The sequence below is a fragment of the Podarcis erhardii genome, assembly GCF_964252035.2.
Source record: "Podarcis erhardii genome assembly, chromosome: 1".
NCBI classification, from domain to species: Eukaryota; Metazoa; Chordata; class Lepidosauria; order Squamata; family Lacertidae; genus Podarcis; species Podarcis erhardii.
In genome coordinates this window covers 75,955,685-75,975,565 of record NC_138497.1, presented here as the reverse complement: position 1 = coordinate 75,975,565, position 19,881 = coordinate 75,955,685, and the positions used below count along the sequence as shown (strand labels likewise).

Here is a 19,881-nt window from a genome sequence, read left to right as displayed (position 1 = left end):
GTCCGTTACATCTTGTTCCATGACACTTCTCCCCTGATGAAGTTCATGAGCCAGGTATGCGACACGACTTCCACATTCGTATGTTGATTCTGATATGTTCACAGAATGTACATAATGTCTTTGAATGGGATGTTGGAAGAGAAGAAACAAGATAAAAAAGATTAACAAACTGTCACTTACAGACTAGTGGGTTGTTTTTTGAATGCTCCACACTTATACCAGCAATAACCTAGTTTTTCCCTCCCTCCCCACATTCCTACAGCTTCCCTCAGTGCCTCTTCTGCACTAGATGTTTATATTTAACCAGTATTCTTCTATTCCCTTTTACCCATTCCTTGATCACCTGATGAAGCTCAAGAGTGCTTACATGCGTATTCTTTCTTCCTTTATTCTCTCCTTCCCATCACTGCTTGCTTCCACCTTGACACCTCCGGCAGAAGTCCAAGAAGGTATGTGCTTTCCACTTAAGGAACTGTTTGTCTTCCTTTTCTCCTCCAGGGCGGTGCAAAATAGCGTTTGAAGCTTTGCAGCGCAATCTGATGCATGTTTACTTGGAAGTAAGGGCGCTGTCAGACGGTTGCTATTTTTCGGTGGGATTCAATCAAATTCAGGCTGCAAAACTGTAGCTGATTGGAAGGTCTTGCGCAATGAACACACTTCTCCAAAAGATCAGATTTATGGTTATAAGCAAAGGGACGGGACAATGCACTGAGAAGTGTGGGATGACACTTGCTTTGACGTAAGATCATCTCATCTGCCTGGCAACAAATTCTACGGGAATGATGGTTAAATAGCCAGCATTGTCTAATCTCCCTGCAAACAGATCAGGGTGAATGTTCAATAAACATACAGAATTGCCTGGAAGTCTACTTCATCATACTGTTTTCAGTGGCCCTTACTCCTAGGGAAAGTGTGCATAGGATTGCAACCTTAGGTTTCATGTAGTGAGGAAGGATGGGCAAACTCCTTGCATAGAAGTTTTCTTTGCAGATTTTCACAGAAGGTTCCAGATATGCACATGCACTTTCAATTCAATCTACCTCACAGGTTTGTTGTGAATATAAAACCTAGATTGCCTTGAACAGCCTTTGAAGAAAGGGGGGATGTACATGGAATTGAATACAAAATGGAAAGTTTTCATTAGTAAATCTTTACAATATGAAAGGGGCCTTAGATGTTCAAACTGAAGAGTGCCACCCTAATTTTTTGAAAGAGATTTTCACCTGCTGTACCTTAATACTAGAGGATATTATGCTTCTGAAAAGCATCCTTACTTTCAGAGGGTTAATATTAATGCATTATGGGATGGTGAAGTTTTAGAAGGCCAGAAGGATCATGAAGAAAGGCAAGAGGGTTTACTAGTGGCTGTTGAAGTTTACACTAACTCATTCATTTGTTGGATGACATTAGTCATCAGGGCTGGTCATAGACTGAATGCTGCCCCAGCCAAAGGGTGGCCTTGGCCTCCCCCTTCTGTTTGTTCAGCTTTTGATCACCTTACTTAAGATATCATTTGCAGCTGTGCTTTTTTTATGGGGGTACGCAGGGGTACACATACCGCTAAACATTTTGTGAATCTAAGTTTGCCCTCACTGAGGGGCAGTATTTCAATATGAGTAGGAAATGAGAGTACCCATAAACATTTTTTTTAAGAAAAAGGAGCACTGATTTGCAGCCTATTTCATAGCTTTAATGCACAGTTTGCATATAGGATCTCTATCTTTGGCATATAAGTTGACAAATTCAAACATTAGGATCTGTAAATATGAACTGTATATATATTTTCTTTCAGCTACTGAGCACATGGTTTGTTTATTTAATGCATTTCTACCCCATCTTACAGGCTGCAGTACCCTTGCAGGAAAACACTGAAGCGCATAAAACACCAAAACCACAATAATACTATGAAATACATTTTCAAAAATCAGTGAAAGTTAAAAAAAAATTCCCAAACAGCAAATTAGCCAGCCACAGACCTCTTGTTACTTTGTATGATTGCCACTCACATCCATTTCTGGAAGTTATATACCGCATTTTTCGCCCCATAGGACGCACCGGCCCATAGGACGCACCTAGGTTTTTTGGGGGGGGGAATAAAGAAAAAAAATTATTTCCCCCCCAGGTGCGAGGCTGGGGCGGGGGAAGCCCGAGCTTCCCCCGACCCCAGCCCCCAGAACAGGCTGCTATCCGCAAGCCGTGGGAGAGCTGTGCGAAGTCGCGCAGCTCTCCCACGGCTAGCGGAGGACTGCGCGAAACCCGAAGCTTGGGGCGTGCTGAGCTGCGTCTCCCACGGCTAGCGGATAGCTTCCTGAAGCCTGGAGAGCGAGAGGGGTCGGTGCGCACCAACCCCCCTCGCTCTCCAGGCTTCAGCGAAAGCCTGCATTCGCCCCATAGGATGCACACACATTTCCCCTTCATTTTTGGAGGGGAAAAAGTGCATCCTATAGGGCGAAAAATACGGTACTCAACAAAATCTAAGGATGATGATGTTGATAATAATAATAATAATAATAATAATAATAATAATAATAATTTATATGCCACCCATCTAACTGGGTTGCATATCTGAAAGACTGTCTCCTGCCCTACAGACCCTCTTGGACATTAAGATTGGAAGGAAGGGCTTTCTTGGTCATTCCACAACCCTCCAGATTTTGGGAGGTTGCAGCGGCCTGGGAGAAGACATTCTCTGTGGTGGTCCCTAAGCTGTGGAACTCTCTTCCCACAGAGGTGTGTCTGACACCTTCATTATCTCGTTTTTGCTGTACAATGGAGATGTCATCATCATCATCATCATCATCATCATCATCATCATCATTATAAAAACAAGCCGTTCCCCGCTACAAGGACCTTACAGTCTACACAGTAAACATGGCATTTGTCCACCCATGAAGCCAACAGGACTGCTTGGGTGGAGAAAAATATGTCTTGTATGTATGACCTGGCCCTCAGAAATTGACATTTTTTGACAGTCCCATCACCTATTTCAGTCATAGGACACAATGTATTGCTCTTCTTTCTTTCAACTGCACAGGAAGAACAAATGGTTTTTAGAAACTGGAAAGTAGAGAGGGGAGAGACAAATAAGGGTGTTGTGAAAAATAGGAGGAGGAAAATTGGAGCATGTTGACCCAGTTCCTTTCTTTCCTTTGCCTTTCATCTGCAGCTGGAGCTGAAGGAGAATATTGTGATGGTATTTTGGTGACATTTGGAGATCGCACACTGTCTTTTCTAACACCTTTCCCCTGCCTTTCTGCTTCTAATCCTCACCCACTGTAAAACCAGGAACTGGGCCAAATCATCACAGTTGCAAATGTACAACCTTTCATGCCTCCGTACTGTTAAGAGATAAAAGTCTTAAGCCGTCAGCAACCCCTCCTCTTCCCCCAATCTGTTGTCATTCCCAACAGAAGTAAAATAGCATTGATTTAAGTCCAAACAACTGTAAAACATGTCTTTAGAGGGGTCCCTTTAGAGGGGTCCCCTTTAGAGGGGTTTATATATATATATATATATATATATATATATATATATATATATATATAGTAAAATCAATAGCATCTGGTGGCAGACAGACAGTTATCAGGATTGCAGTAGATGAGGAAGGGAATTTAATCCTTTACTCTCCTGCTGTGGTCCTTAGAAAAAAATCCTCTTCTGAAGGGATTTACTTTGGGATTAAATCCCCCACAGTTTGGCCCCCATTCAGGCCATTAATGGGGTCTTCTCATAGTGATTTGAGGTTTTAGAGTAGAGACCAAAAAGGACCTTGGGACAGAACAACAACATTCCTTACTGATGTGTTTTGATCCTTTCTAGATTTCAGACTCTGAAGGGAGAGTGTAAACTGTTTTTTACATGAGATTACTTCAATTCCCTCTCCCCTTTTAAAATCTCATGCTTACTTTCCAGCTTTCTTTCTCTTTATTTTAAAGCAAGCACTGAAGGACTCTTTCTTTTGGCAGGATCATTTTAGGGATTTATGCCTTGTATCTCTTGTTTGTAAGAACCAGAACAATCAGAACCTCAGATAAAGTAAGGGGCAATTGAAGAAAGGGTTTTGCCATGATGATTGGGTTTGTTTGTTTTATCCAGTTCCTTAAAGAAGAAGAAGAAATGCTATCTTGAAGATACAACAGTAACCTTGAGACTAGTCTCTGTGCACACACTACATCTTGTTTTGTCACGTGTTTTCTGTTAATTAAAAAGAAAGAAAGTAGAATAGACTTTTTGTTTTTTGTTTTACACTTATCCTGAAAGTACAGAAATGTTACTTTTTATTCCAGGATCAGAAAACTAACCTTTTTAAAACTACATGTTCATGGAATTATTCCTGTATAATCAACAGATGCTCAGACCTATGGGGTGATATTCCACTTTAGCCATACTCAGGGAAGAATGGACATAAGAAACTAAAGTCCATTGATTTCAGTAGATCTTCTCTGAGTTTGGCTTAGTTGGATATCATATGGGATGGTTATATTGGCCAATGGCACATGTATTTCAAAGCCAGTTGTGGGGAACAGATGAACAATAAAAATGATATGAAAGGGGGGGGGGTAATATATATATATATGTATATATATATATATATATATATATATATATATATATATATTTGCTTTCGTAGATTTTCACGGGTACAGGAATGCAGGTTTTGGTGTCCTCGGGTGTCTTCCCGTGTAAAAGTTGGGGTGTCTAGGCGACGTTTCGACGAGGTCTCACTCGTCATCTTCAGGCTGGTGCTTTCGGCTTCTTGTTACTGGAACAGAGCAGGGTCTCAGTGTTTGAGTTCCTATAAATACTGTAGAGGGGGTGTGGTGTATAGCCTCCAATGTTCTGCTCTGTTCCAGTAACAAGAAGCCGAAAGCACCAGCCTGAAGATGACGAGTGAGACCTCGTCGAAACGTCGCCTAGACACCCCAACTTTTACACGGGAAGACACCCGAGGACACCAAAACCTGCATATATATATATATATATATATATATGGTGACATTCTTGTAATCTGTTCTGATATGGTGAAATAGGAATATATATGGTAATTATCCTTTTGCACAAGGAAAGAATGAGGAACCATTGGCCTTCCAGATGTTTTTGGATCCCAGTTCCTATTAGCTGCAGTCAGCCTGGGTAGTGGTCAGGAATGATGGAAGTAATAGTCTAGCAAGATCTGGAAGGTCACAAGTTCCCCACTCCTGATGTAAGGGAGTTGAGGCAAACAGAACTTAGTGGGTCTCTGAATAACATCCATGAAATATTGTTTGGTGTGATTTGTATTCTGTTCCCTAGGTTTTAAAAAAAGCTATTTCAGTTCAAAAAGCTCACTGCTTACCACATCAGAAATATAAAGGTCTCCAAAAAAAATTACACTTCTTCTCATATATCAACTTCACTGAGAACATCCTCCTATTTACATTTTATGTAACAGTAAAGGTAAAGGTAAAGGGACTCCTGACCGTTAGGTCCAGTCATGGACGACTCTGGGGTTGCGGCACTCATCTTGCTTTACTGCTTTACAGCTTCCGGGTCATGTGGCCAGCATGACGAAGCCACTTCTGGCAAACCAGAGCAGCACACAGAAATGCTATTTGCCTTCCCGCCATGGCAGTACCTATTTATCTACTTGCACTTTGTCATGCTTTCGAACTGCTAGGTTGGCAGGAGCTAAAGGATGGGTTAAGAAGAATAAGATTTGGATAGTTCCAGTGCTGAAATAATCAGCAATTCCCAATGTTTTTACCTTTACTGGCTTAGAAAAATCCCAGGCAATTCTTTTCCAGCCTTATCACTTTCCAAAGCAGAAATTTACAATATCTCCATTTAAGGCTGATACTTTAAAACCTTGCTGTGAGTTGGAGGGTGGGGAAAAGAAGAGTCTTGCTTCACAGTTTATTTTGCCTAAACATTATTGCTGTAAAAACAAATAGCCCTGCTTCAGCTGAGGGGGTGACATTTTAAACTTGATTCTTCATATTATTTGCCTTGTAAATTCAGAATCTGAATGTTTGGAGTTCCTCAAATAAGTCTGCGTTCACGATACACTGACCAAATAGGCTCTGAGCTTTTTATTGCTGAAATCTCACTGCAAAAGTGACAAAGGTGGCACAGAAAGAGCATTGTATGACAGAATTCTTTGAATTCATACATAGCATGTGGTCATAAAAGACATTCAAGTTTCGAGAATCAGCACTCAATACGGAGAAGGAAGTTGCTGACTTCCTGATGCTATGTTGGAGCTTTCATGCAGGCTCTTGTTTCGTTTTTCTATACTGTTTTACTTCCAAGTAAAACTGGTCTGCCAAGGAGTGTGTCTCTATGAAGTGTCAAAGATATGATTCAAGTGCCCTTGGGATGATTCCATGAGAATGGACATCCCTTTTGATTCTTTTGCTTTAGCAGACCAGACTAGGATATATTGTTGTTCTAATATTGTCTTTCTCCATCTTTCCTTTCCTTGCTTTCTCTTTTCTTCCTGGATTGCTCTATTTAGAGAAGAAGCCCAGAGTTGTACCACCGTAAGTGTGCACTTCCAGATATTGAAAATACCGCTTGTTCTAAATAATCATGTTATAACTTGAAGGTGGCTTCAACCAGATGTGCAGTGACTTTCGTATTTAGCTGGCTGAACTTCTCTTACCCTTGCGATGAAATGTGAAGATCTCCTTGGAATATGGCAGGGAAGTTCTGCCAACTGAATGCAGAAATGTGCATCCAACTGGTTGCACTTATTTAGAACATGGGGACCCTGTAGTCCATCAGCTGTTGTTGGACTCAGCTCTCATCAGCTCCAGCTGGCACGGCACGGACAGAAGTCAGCAACATCTGGAGGACCATAGGTTCTCTACCCTAATTTAGAATGTCCAAAGCCACTCTTCTGGTACCAACTGTGTGCTATGCCCTCAACAGGTTATAGTGCCACAGTTCATGTCTGGAGTGGCATGGAATGAAGAAAGAAGAGGAACAAAGCCAGAGTTAGATAAAGAAACTGTGATGGTGGTGCTGATGGGGTACTTGGGGATTAACTAGTCATGTACAGTGCAAAGTAGAGTGCACTGGTCCAGGAAAACATTTATGGTAAAGACAGACTTTGAGAAGGGATTGAATGAAGGAGAGGGAGAAGGGTGGAAGGACAGAGAAGGAAGGATATTCCAGGTGTATTGAAGCCTGGAAGAAGGTAAGGAGAGCAATGCAGGGCAAGGGATAAAAAGGGGGCATGGAGCAGTGGGAGTTAGAAAGGGATTGTGGTGTTATGTACATAGTGGCAATGCCATCAATGCATATTAAGGATGTGAGTATTGGGGCTAGGGAATGAATGACATGCATTAAAGCAGATGACCTTTGACTGAGAGGAAGTCGGTGATTTCTTAGGAGTGGTGGCTGTGGACCAGTAGCCCTTCAGATGTTGTTGAACTTCCATAATCGCCACCCAGGGAAGATGGGAGTTGTGGTTCAGCAGCATCAGGAGGGCCACAGGTTCCCCACCTCGGTTTAGATACTAGCTGGTTTATAATAGCATGTGTTTACATATGGAAAAACTAGTATTTCTCTGTTGCATACAAAGATTGACACAGCAAATCAACTATTCTGGAAAGCAGGAGTGTCCAACACAATGATTAAGGGCTTAATCTAGCTTTTTGGGGATCTCTAATCCAGCCTGCAGCATCTCTGTCATACTTCATCCAAACTGATCCATGCACATCTCTATGGTGCCAGCACTCTTAGTAGACCCAAAAAGTCCAAATATGTCATTATTGTCTTTATGCTGCAATCTTTAAAGGATAGATATTTTATCAGATCTGAAGGAACAATATTTTCAATTTACCGGTAACTTATAATTGAAATGCAGTAGATCATTTGGTGTTGAAATCAGGTGGAAGTGACATTTTGTAGCCCAGAAATATTTGGGAGTGCTGCCGTTGGACATCTGTTAGGAGGTGAAATTGGTCCGTCAACATTTTTTAGTTGGACACCTCAGCTCTAAGTTGTCATTGTACTTAAGCTTTCCCAATTAGTGTTCATACAACCTTAATTTCAGTTACATTTTCTTCTGAATAGTTCTTTCGAATAGCATACCTCTCCTTGGAATGTTTACCTTTGATGTTTATATGCCTTACTTTCTCTTTCTCCAAAGGCTGACTGCTCCTAAAATCCCAGAGGGGGAGAAAGTAGACTTTGATGTAAGTATTGTTGGCTCCTTTCAACACTATTGACTCCTGTAAATTTCCATTATATTTTAGACAAGAGGGTTAAAAACAGGACCTTCACCTCAATCCTAAAAACATATTCCTAATCCTGAGAGGAAATTGAGTGTTTGGGGTTTTAATTAATGAGGATGTGGAAGGATTCTTTGAGTGGGAAAACCCAAATAATCCAAATCGTTCCATTGTCACTGTTTGCATCATAGCCATCATTCCATCTTCTTTTTCTTACTCCAGGACATCCAAAAGAAGAGGCAGAACAAAGACTTGATTGAGCTTCAAGCCTTGATTGATAGCCACTTTGAAGCTCGGAAGAAGGAAGAAGAGGAAATCCTAGCCCTTAAAGAAAGAATTGTAAGTCTCACTGGTGCGGTCACCACAATAATTTCTTCTCCAGGAGGACAGTGTGCTGCTGCTCAAGAGTCCCACAATTTAGTTTTAATAGAGACACAATACTTAATGGTTACATCCAACTGAGAGTAGAACCATTGAAATCAATTCACATTATTTATTTAAGTCTATTGATTTCAGTGAGGCTAGCCTTGAGTACAACCCAATGAACCATCCCTACTCTGTAACACAAAGGAGTGAATTTTTAAGAGCTAACACTTTTTTATCTAAGTATAATTGCACCTTTTTGTTTAGGTGGAAGAGATACCATCCAAATGAGCTTCTAATAACATTATTGTTATTTTGAGTGAGGGGGAATTTGATCCTTATGCTATTTTCTCATCTGAAAAAAAACACCACATGACATAAAATCCACAATCCAAATGGGCATTGTAGTCTCTACTGTCGTCTGCAGCAGAGGTACTGCTTTATCCTTTGATCGGCATAAATACAAGTGTTTTAGAAGACATACAACAATTTTACCACACCCCTGTGGCTAATGCAGACCCTAGGTGGAGGGACCTCCTCTAGGGATATTTTGGCTATCTGTATGGGATCACTGTTGAACCAATTTGGACTGCTTCACTCTGAGGGAAGTTTCTTCTGTCAAATGTTGTTCCAGCCAACAGTACATAAAGAGTCACAATGAAACATCTATTTTCTTCCTCTTCTTTTGCATGAAATGAACAGGAGAAACGTAGAGCAGAAAGGGCTGAACAGCAAAGAATCCGGGCTGAAAAGGAAAAGGAGCGTCAGGCCAGGCTTGCTGTGAGTTGTTGTTGTTGTTGTTGTTGCTTATTGAATCCTATACCCGGAGGTCTCAATGTGGCTGACAGAATAAAATCAATATATAAAACCACAAAACACATAATCAAAATAACAACCCAATAACCCCCTCCCCCCCAAAACCCCACATTTTAAAAGGGCATAGAGAGACAGAGCAATCAAGAAACTTCTTCTGGCAGAATTAGTCTAATACTTTTTGCTCCATTCTGCAGTCTACTGCTCCTGGTCTCCTTTTGGCTCCATCCCACAATCTACCATGGCCATTCCCAAAACTCCTTGTTCTGCACTTATGATCCCCAAGTCTGATGCTGGCTATTTTCCTCTTGTCCCTTCGTAGGAGGAGAAGGCAAGAAGAGAGGAGGAAGATGCCAAGAGAAGGGCTGAGGATGACATGAAGAAGAAGAAGGCTCTGTCCTCCATGGGTGCCACATACAGCAGCTATTTGGCTAAGGTACATCCACTGCTTGACTTGAGGGAATGAAAATGTGGCAAATGGCACACAAGCGTAACAATGCTGATCTGAAAAACCCTCTGGTTAAGTGTTCCTTGTATCTCATGGGGGGGGGGTCTCATCAGTTGCTAGGAATTCTCTAACCACACATTGGCAAGAGCTCTGAAAAGCTCTTCCGCTTTCAAGGGAAGCCAAGGGAGCTTCAGGATCCGCGCAGAGACACTTGGGCTTTGGTTTTCTCCTGTACAAATGCCAACAACTTAGTTTTGCTTGAAATCAGCCCCAGCACTTGCCCCACAGTGCCAGGGGCTGAGACTGGGCCTGCAGCCAATAGTCAAGACCAAAGAGCAAACCAGAACTGGTGGTCAAACCAGGAGGCGGGATCAAGAAGCAATTCAGGAGTTAGTCATGAGCAAAGGACAGAGCTGGAGGCAGAACTGGGCAATAAGGACACAGGAATTCCTACCTACATGCATCCTGTGATATACTGAAAGTGTTTGGGGTTTTTATTTCCCACAGGCTGATCAAAAGAGAGGAAAGAAACAAACTGCAAGGGAGTTGAAGAAGAAGGTCCTGGCAGAGAGGCGCAAACCTCTAAACATTGACCATCTTAGTGAGGACAAGCTGAGGTAAAATGGAGTTGTACGGAATGGAAGGAGTCAAGTGTATTTATCATTCATTCATTCAGTTTTGATCTTGTCCTTCCTTGCAAAGGAGCTCAGCAAACAACCAAGGACTAAAACAATTCAATTAAATTCAGTTAATATAAAATAAATATTGAAATACATTATGAACATCTAGAAACAGTCACATGCCTGCACAGTCCATAAATGCAAGGTTGTCAAAAGGAAAAGGAACGCTTTTAAATTCCTCCTGAATGCTAATAATGTTCATCACCTACCAGGGAGGGCATTTTAAGCTTCCGGATTATGGCGAGATCTCCCATGGTGGGGGCAGCCCTGCCATCAGAACCCAGAAAAGCAAGGGGGCAACCAGGTTTGGTGGCACCTTACCCTTTGGCCATGGGTTTCAAAATGGGACTGGCCACCTCGATTGTACACTCCTATTGAAGGTAAAGGCAGGTAAAGGACCCCAGACAGTTAAGTCCAGTCAAAGGCAACTATGGGGTGTGGCGCTCATCTCACTTCAGGCCAAGGGAGCTGGCGTTTATCCACAGACAGCTTTCTGGGTCATGTGGCCAGCATGACTAAACCACTTTTGGCACAACAGAACACTGTGACGGAAGCCAGAGCACATGGAAATGCCATTTACCTTCCCACCACAGTGGTACATATTTATCTACTTGTACTGGTGTGCTTCGAACTGCTAGGTTGGCAGGAGCTGGGACAGAGCAACAGGAGCTCACCCTGTCACACGGATTCAAACCACGACCTTCTGATCGGCAAGCCGAAGAGGCTCAGTAGTTTAGACCACAGCGCCACCCACGCCCTATTATATTCCTATTGATATAAGCACCCTTTAATAACCCATGCTTGTAGTATTGCTCAAGCATATCATTGTTGTCCTAGTTTTGTTCTTTTAGTTTATGTGAACTACTACAGGTTAATAAAATCTCAAAAGTGTCATATTCGTATAAACAAGATGGCCCTTTACCTTTGCCAACCTGGTGCCCTCTAGATGTTTTGGATTACAACTCCCAACAGCACCAGCTAGCGTGGTGCATAAAACTTTGCCTTATGGCTACTAGTTCTTTGGGATCTGTGTAATCTCACTGTATACAAGTTGTACAAGTGACAATAAAGTATTTCATATTTCATATCTACAGAAGATGTGCTATGGGAACTTCAACTGTTATCCCCTTTCTTCTTCTTCTTCTTCTTCTCCTCCTCCTCCTCCTCCTCCTCCTCCTCCTCCTCCTCAATTCACAGGGAAAAAGCCAAGGAGATGTGGGACTGGTTATATCAGCTGGAAACGGAGAAGTATGAGTATTTAGAGAAGATCAAGAGACAGAAATATGATGTGAGTAGAAAATGAGATCTTGGTTATTATTCTGCTTACGTCCAACACCTAAGTGGAAAAGGGTTGCAATTCTCCTGGGAGAAGTGTAGTGTGTGGACCTTAAAATACCACTCTGAAGGCTTATCAATGGGATTTACATTTCATTTGACTCTGAAAATATTTGCCCAGAGTGGGTTTTGGTTTTCTAGCAGGAGAAGAGAACTTATGCCTTCATGATTTGCCTGGAAGGAGAGCATGAAAAGCATTTTTAGCCTGATCCATGAATTTACCTGTCTCCATCATAAAGTGCCTTGAAGAGTAGAATGACTAATTTCATGGTTTTGTTTTCCATCACAGAAACCAAGAGAGGTACCCTATTATCTCTATAGGTCTGTCAGCACTTTTCAGCACTGGATTGAAATATCGAGGGGTATTCTAATGCTGAACTCTGTTCTGATGTCACCTGCTTCTTTCACCCATGGATCATGTCACCCCCCCTCACTTGTACTCATGTAGACAGAGAAATCAGCAACATGTCTTCTTTTGTCTTCCTAACCTTACATGACACCTGCCATATTTTTTATTTTGAAAAACAAACCCGTGTGTGTGTGTGAATGATCACACTGGATGGGAACATGGAAATATTCCAAATTTCTCTACGAACTGTAAGCATAGCCCCTGCTCTCCTGCCATGTGATAAAAGAGAAACCACTCTGTATTTGTGCAAAATTTAGTGTGCAAAAAGCTAAAGAACCTGCAGTCCATTCACACGTTGCCAGGCCTATGCACGCTGTACAGGTGGTACCCTCCTTATACATGTACGTGAGCTGAAGCCTAGAGAGGACAACTAGTTGTGCTGGGGGAGGACAGAACTTGACCGATGTGCAAATCTGCCCCATCGTGCTTGGACTCTGTTCTTTGACAGTATATTAGAATAGGGTATCTGTTGATGAACTCCCTGTTTAAGCATTTCCCTTGTGCTAGAATGTTAATGCAATCCTTTGCATTTTGCTTACCAGATACGATATAAAGCAGAGATTTTTAATGTGTTGCTTGGGACTATTTACCTCTTTCTGAGTACATACTGCAAACATCTGGATTTGAGAAGTACCCCAAAGCCAATATAATTATCTCGATCTCTCTTAGATTTTATCACTACGTTGCAGGGTGGAGGCACTGTCCAAGTTGTAAGTACAAAGAATTTGCCCACATGACAAAAGCAGCAAAAAAAAAAGGCTGTTTTATGTGCATGAGCCTCCTGCATGCCCAGAGTCCGGGTGCTCCAGGTTCACGCAGGACAGGAGGCTGGCGCTCAGTTCCTGGCACAGATAGCAAGAAGCTGAGCATTGGACATGGCACTGTTCTTTCCTTCCATTCGCTCTCAGAGCAGGTTAAGCGGATGAATAGGGGTGCAGGGTCACACATTGCAGAATATAGTGGTTGTGCCTCTGGATCTCTGGATTCAGGCATCTTGCAGGTTAACTGGATGATGGCAGCAAAACAGGGGGATTGGGAATGAAGGGCAGGATCGGCAAGGAATTCTTGAATCCGGTGGTTATCTCAGGCTTCATAGAATGCAACCACAGAAATACGACGTCAGCCTCTTTCAATAGAATTATTTCTATAGGATCTGAGCTGCAGTCCTCAGATTAATCCATGGGATGTATTTCATGGGGAGACCGGTGAGAAGCAGTGGCTGGTTAGGGAGATTCTTATAAGTTTGCCCATGTCCTACAGAGAATCCAGAACTGTGACTGTGTGCAGAGCCAGAGAGACAAGTTTAATGCGGGGTGGCCATCCTCTCCTTGCTCTGCTTGGGAGCTTCCCAGTGGCATCTCTCTGGCTCCATGATGGGAATAGCATGTTGGATAGGGTGGAGCTTGATCTTGATTCAGCAAGCTAGTTCTTGTGACATTTTAATGCTTGAATTAGAAATAGAAAAGGGACAATTGTTTTTAACACAGGAACTAGGTAGGGGGCAGGGGCAGGTAGGCGAGTCTATAATAGAAGGGAAATAAGCAAGGCAGCAGAACCAAATTCATAAAAAAGAAAAGACAAAATTAGCACGAAAGTAAGGAAGAATGGAAAGAAAGCATTCTTGTTAGAGCAACAGCAGGCCAAGTTGCTGTTCAGTGCTTGCCTATAGCTTGCCGATTCTGTTCTTCCCAGGAGATTGAGTGCCATGCCTGCTGTCTTCAGCTTACTGCAGGTTTAGCAATGAAGGTAAGTCCTAAACCCTGAGGCTAGGACGATGAGCAAAGCAAAGTTGGTTCCTTAACAAATACCTGGTTTAAGAGGGCAATCCAAGAGCCATTAGGGAGTTCCACAAGGCAGATTTTGCCTGCAAAGTAAGTATATCCGGTGGCCAAGTTTTTCCTTTTCATGTCGTTCCGTTGCTTCTGGTGTTAGAGTCTCTTTGCTTCTGCTTGCCATGGAAATCCAAGATGGTGGACAACAAAATCCAAAATGGTGGACAAGGATGAAACGTGAACTCTTGCATTGGTTTAAAGTGTGTTTCAAAGGACAAGAAATAATATTGCTGGGTGACCTATTCAAGGACTCCTGAGAATAATATAAATATGGCTAATGAAGAATTTTAACTATGCTGAATTTGCCAGGGTCTAATAGGACAATTGTCTTGTTTTCTCACCTTATTTCTTAGGGGCTGAGGAACCTATGCCACATGGCAACCAGAGTAACTGGAATTATAGGAAAGGCTCATTAACCAAGCACACAATTAATTATAAAGATTCCCCCCCCCCGACTTCTGTCACAACTCAAAACACAACACCCCTCCAATAAAAAATGAGACAACCACAGAAATTATCAGAGCCTGGGAACTGATTTCAAATGTCTGTGGTTTATGCCTACTTCTGATATTTCCTTCCTTTACCCTTTGGGAGCTCTTACTTTGGCTAACAATGTGGAGCATAGCATCAAGTGGATTACTTGACGACAAGTGGTGCATCTGGTTTGGATGCACAGGACTCAGATTTGTGTGTGTACATTTCTGTGGGACACCCTCACATGTGGCAGAGGAGCATAATAGCCTTTTTCTGTGCACTGGCTTCTTTCCATGTTGTAGCACAGTAATGTTTGGAGCCAATCATATGTTCCATGATATGTCCCAGCCATTGCCTTTCTTACCATGTGGAAGCAGTGGTGCTGCTGCTGTGGTAACATGAAGGGGATGTCACAGTCTTGGTTATGTAGCAGGTGGCTCCCTACAAGTGACATTGGCAGTTTTTATCATTTCATTTATGCATAGGAAAACTTCCATTGCCATAAGCTTATGGGAACACCATAGTTTCTCCTTCCTCCTTTTAAAGGTTCTTTTGAGTCCTGTAGGGTGGAGGCTGATGTTGGCTTTGTGCTTCCAATGTGGCAGCTCCCAGGAGAAGCGTCAGAGTTAAGCTGAGCAAACTGAACCGGTTAAACTTCCAGCTTTGGAGTCTGTCCATTTCCAGCTCCTCTTCAACACAGGTCATTCTCTGTGTTCCAAATCAATGTTTGCTAACTGGCTGGTAAATCTCCAGCAACGTTTATGGGCTGGGGAGGAGGCTGCAACTGAGCTGTGAAGATGGGCAGGGGAAAAGGGGATGACATAACGCATACATAGACAGCTCACTTCAGGAACAGCATCATAATGCCTGTATTAAAATAAAAGCTTTCAAACTCTCCAGAGTTCCCAAGAAAGGTCATTTTTGATTTTCCTGTTCCTGTTTTCTTGCCACGATTTGACTAGCCATAATGTAATCAGGTTCCTTGAAATAAACCTGGATAAACACTTTAACAGCATTTCTCGCTCACTGGGGGGCTGTTATAAACATTTAACAACTTTTCTGGTAAGTTTACTGCCGGTTAGCAATGTCTTTGTCTCTCAGCTTTTCATCCCAAAGGGAAGACTTTAGGATCCCACCCTATCTACATGCAGCAGCCCTGCTGCCAGGTAACAACCACCCACCTTCCCTCCACTATGGGAAGCGAGATCACTTTTAAAAACCTCGTCACGTATGTTGTTTGCAGATCACCACCCTCAGGAACCGGATTGATCAGGCCCAGAAGCAGTGAGTAACCTCCTTGTCTCCCTCTCCCAGCCCAAAGTACAGAAAAATCCGCTCTCAACGCTTGTCAGCGGTCACTTCAGTCTTGCTGCCCTTCTTTTCTGCTGCGAGGGGGATTGGGGAGAGGGGGAGAAGCAGTAATGACAAAATTCAACCCCTCTCCCTTCCCCATAGTAAAGATTGGCGAAACTGAAGTGAATCTTACCATGCGAAAGAACCCACCCCTTTCCCCGCAATCTCAGCGAAACTCACCTGGGGCTGTGCTGCAGTTCCTTTGTGCTTTCTGATACTGCAAGAAACAGGATGTACTGTAATAACACTAATCTCATCCACGTTTGCCGGTACCACATGGACACCATGGGCCACCAACGGGTTCTTTTGAACTGGTCACCTGACCCTTTAAAAATTCCCCTTCCTCCTACCTAATTCAAATCCCTTCCTGCTTGTTTTGTTCCGTGTCTTCTTTGTTGCATGTGTCCACTAAGAAACCGAATGCATCAGAGATGAAGGCCACTGGGAGGGGAAGTTGTCAAAGATTGGGAATGGGTAGTCGGGGGAAGAGAGGAAGAAAGGAGCAACTCTGTGCTTGCTTGTTCTTAGTACACAAGTCTATACTGGAACACAGGATGAAGATAGGAAGCGGCCTTACATAGATTCAGGCCATTGGTCCATTAAGCTCAGTATACACTGAGGAAAGGAAAATAGCCAAAACGGCATGTCTCCTTATGCAGAATGGAATTAAGTACAGATTTTTGTTTGTCTGAAGTCAATCTGTGTCATTCCAAATGATAAAAAAAAAAAACAAGTATTAAGTGCTGGTGCCACATGCCTCATGCTGAAGCATCTCATATTAATGAATAAACAATGTCAATTTCAGACAAGGTAATAAAAGTATCAGCAGCATATTCCATTTGAGCGGACTTGTGGTCCAGATTTCAAAGATGAATTGAACTTTAAAATAATTTGCTTTGGAAGGTGTGGCATTCTAAAGTAAGAAGTGGCTCTTTATTGTTAAATCAGAACACTTTTTAAAAAAAATAAAAGGAATATTTGAAAACTCTGAAGCAAAGTGCTCAGGGCTTCATGCTGTATTTCAGTATAAATTGGGACCCAGTGATAACAATGGCAACAGAACAGGCATTGAGATGGATCCAGAAGTTCTTGAGCTGGTCTGAAGCTTTTGCAAAGCAGCACTCCTAACAAGACCTGCTGCAACAATGCAGTGCCATCATCCTCATAATCCATGTTTGCTATATGGGCAGTGCAGGTGGAGATGTCAGCGATAGGATGCCAGTCTCTATTGTCTGAGAAAGCACTTGGCAGCCCCTTGTCTCTCATGTATAAGGTTTAATTTCAGAATAGAGTGTCCACCTGCATTAACTGACAGGTAAAGTATGCACTCTGTCTTCTCTGTGTGTATATGCATGTATGTCACTGTGGCAGATCCTCCCATAGGTGAACCTACTGCTGAGCAAATCCACTGGTCTTGGTAGCAGCCATGTAAGCATTCAAAAGATACTCCTTGTTGCTGTTGCATCTGAATACCTTCCATGGATGAGTCAGTACTGGAGTTTTGCTAAGGAACCTTTATTCCAGGCAGTCCCAGGCTGCTAATCCAGGATAGTTTGCTGGGCAACTTGCAGTACCATCCAGCTATACATACTGTGCAAACTGTCCAGTAATTTCAGGAAGGAGCCTTATCAGGATGTGCATGGGGAGGTCAGGAGTAAGCAATGGACAAGCATTGCAAGAGGGATCTGCTGTTGCCACAGTGCGGAGACTCTAACACTAGACTAACTCACTCACCTGGAACTAGACCTAGCTCATGGCAGAAAGGTAAGTGCTGCGCATGTTTTGGGTGCTGTTTTATCTGCTTGCAGAATAAAGGAATTTGGAAATCATTTGAACCACCACAGGAGAACTCCGGGACTATCTCCTTGTTTCCTGGATCCTGGGGGGGGGGGGGGCGCATGGAGAGAGAATAGGTGAATAGTTCCAGTAAAGATTAAAGGCATTTATGCAATTCTGAAGAAAAAGTATTTTTGTGAACAGCCATGGTTCATCAAATAAGTAGTAAGCATGATGCACCGTTTCAATCCATTTCTGCACATTGTTATCATTAATGGTTTAAGTCAAGAATGGGTAACTTCTGCATTCCCGGGGACCACTTTTTTGCGACACAGTGGTCCAGGAGCTGGAAGTGTATTTTACTGTCAGCATTGCCCTTTCATAAATCCCCTGGCTACATAATAAAACTGGCACTACCTAGCTAAAAGGGCTTTACAGCTGTGGGCTACATGTGCTTAGCAATGTATGAAATCCAGAGAGGTGTAATGCAATTTTCATTTCTGGAAAATCTGAAACTGGGGGCCTGTTGTCACTTTTTTTTACCATATGGGGTGAGGTAAATTTGCTTCTGAGGCCAGCTCATACCCATAGATGGTCAGCTGGCCACTCCTTGTTTCAATGATAAAACGTAACAACCTGGAACTGTGTTTCATGCACTTTAATGCTGATGCACCCAGTTAAAGTGACATCGGATCTGGCCTGTTCTGGTGACGAGAAATGTTGAGTGACTCACCCACCCACCGAAGGGTTGGTAAAGGATGTGTCTGGGACTGGCGCGCTGACGTGTTTTTCTCGTATCTGTATTACAGCAGCAAGAAGGCCGGAGCCAAGGGCAAAGTTGGAGGGCGCTGGAAGTAAAGTTCCGGAAGGTGCCTGCAGGCAGAATCTTCAGCGGTGGCATGGCTAAAGATCGCTGGCCTCCCCTTTCCTCTTTAAACACAAATTCCGTTCCCTCGCCTGAGCAAAACCATAGTTGCAACATCAGCCTGGATTGCCTACTGCTTATTTCAAGGGCTCCCACATCTTCCAGAGCCAGCGCCCTGGAACGGAGATGACTCCCTGCTGACACCTCCTACGACCTGCTGTGTGTGTCCTTTTATTTTCCCAATCCCAGCCCTACACTGACTGCCCAGTAGATTGCAGTGTATGAATCACTTGGTTTTGTAAATAAAGTGTGACCGATAATGTACTTCAGCCATACACTCCTGACTAGCGTCTTCATTTACTTCTATTCTGTGATTGTCTTAGAATGCATCCTTCCCCCCGCTCCTGAGACCAGAATGTTTATTGGCCCAGACGGTTGGTAGAATTTAGCCACAGGCCATGAAATGTGTGCCAGTTTACACCCAGCAAAGGCTACCACAGCAGTGGGGAACCTGAGGCCTTCCAGATGTTTCTGGACTTCACAACACTGCCAGGCTCAACAAGTGAGGATAGGGATGACGGAAGTTGTAGTCGAACATCTGGAGGTATCACAGTATAAGTCATACTTGAATCCTATGCATATTTACTTAGAGGTAACTCCACTGAGTTTTCTTAGCTTTCCACTATGACTACTCTTCTTAAATCTGTTAACTTTGTTTCACTGAGCCTCTAGGAGCCTGTGGCCTTTCAGATGTTGCTGGACTCCAACTCCCACCATTTCTGGTTACCGGACATGCTGGCTTGAGGGCTCACCCATATTTCCATTTTTCCTGTGATTTATAGGCAAGGATCCAAAATGTTTTTCTTTTGTCCAGGAAACTGCACATTTACAGCTGAATTGGAACAAACGTCACTCTGCAGAAAACCTGACTGATATCCACCTCCACCCCTCGATTCAGCCGTAAGCAGGGGGTTTCGGTGGGCCAAAAGATGGACCTGCCTAGAAATCATGTGACCAGCAGATGTGTGAATGATCCCCATGTCTCATGGGAGCTCATGACCAATAAAATCTGAAGGGCCATAGGATCTTCCACCCTTGCTGTAGAAGAAATGGAGAGAGGTATGCTGAGGGTTGCAGCTCCTCTTAACATGATTTGCTATCCCGTACACTGCTTCTTTCACTTTACCCCCGCAGAACTACTTGCCAATAAAGGAAAGATTATTATTTGTTTACTAGCAGCCTCATATCTAGTGAGGCTCAGGAATTCTAAGAGACAAGGGTGGAGGGGAACCAGTGAATTTTGAAATCTGTGATTCA

At 43.0% G+C, this 19,881-nt stretch overlaps 1 protein-coding gene and 1 long non-coding RNA gene across 19 annotated transcripts in view; one reads left to right on the top strand and one right to left on the bottom strand.

Annotated features, from left to right (window-relative positions):
- The window catches only part of TNNT3 (troponin T3, fast skeletal type), a 44,620-nt gene extending 25,721 nt beyond the window's left edge, over positions 1 to 18,899 (top strand). For 9 of the 18 annotated variants that reach the window (XM_081842023.1, XM_081842007.1, XM_081842020.1 and 6 more), the window contains 10 exons: positions 6,494 to 6,518; positions 8,135 to 8,180; positions 8,439 to 8,555; positions 9,282 to 9,359; positions 9,715 to 9,828; positions 10,348 to 10,457; positions 11,718 to 11,808; positions 12,934 to 12,974; positions 15,814 to 15,854; positions 18,509 to 18,899. In XM_081842023.1, coding sequence (XP_081698149.1) covers positions 6,494 to 6,518; positions 8,135 to 8,180; positions 8,439 to 8,555; positions 9,282 to 9,359; positions 9,715 to 9,828; positions 10,348 to 10,457; positions 11,718 to 11,808; positions 12,934 to 12,974; positions 15,814 to 15,854; positions 18,509 to 18,606 — 761 coding nt within the window. In that variant the 3' untranslated portion in view covers positions 18,607 to 18,899. Of the gene's footprint in view, positions 1 to 42; positions 55 to 331; positions 450 to 3,108; positions 3,194 to 6,493; positions 6,519 to 8,134; positions 8,181 to 8,438; positions 8,556 to 9,281; positions 9,360 to 9,714; positions 9,829 to 10,347; positions 10,458 to 11,717; positions 11,809 to 12,933; positions 12,975 to 15,813; positions 15,855 to 18,508 lie in introns of those variants that run through there. The other 9 variants (XM_081842018.1, XM_081842019.1, XM_081842006.1 and 6 more) reach the window with 5 other exon arrangements.
- Positions 16,888 to 18,502, bottom strand: LOC309330879. Its single transcript, XR_014151630.1, has 2 exons — positions 18,343 to 18,502; positions 16,888 to 18,308 (listed from the first exon to the last, which is right to left on the bottom strand). It is a non-coding gene; the product is annotated as an uncharacterized lncRNA (long non-coding RNA).
- Positions 18,900 to 19,881: the final 982 nt, after the last annotated feature.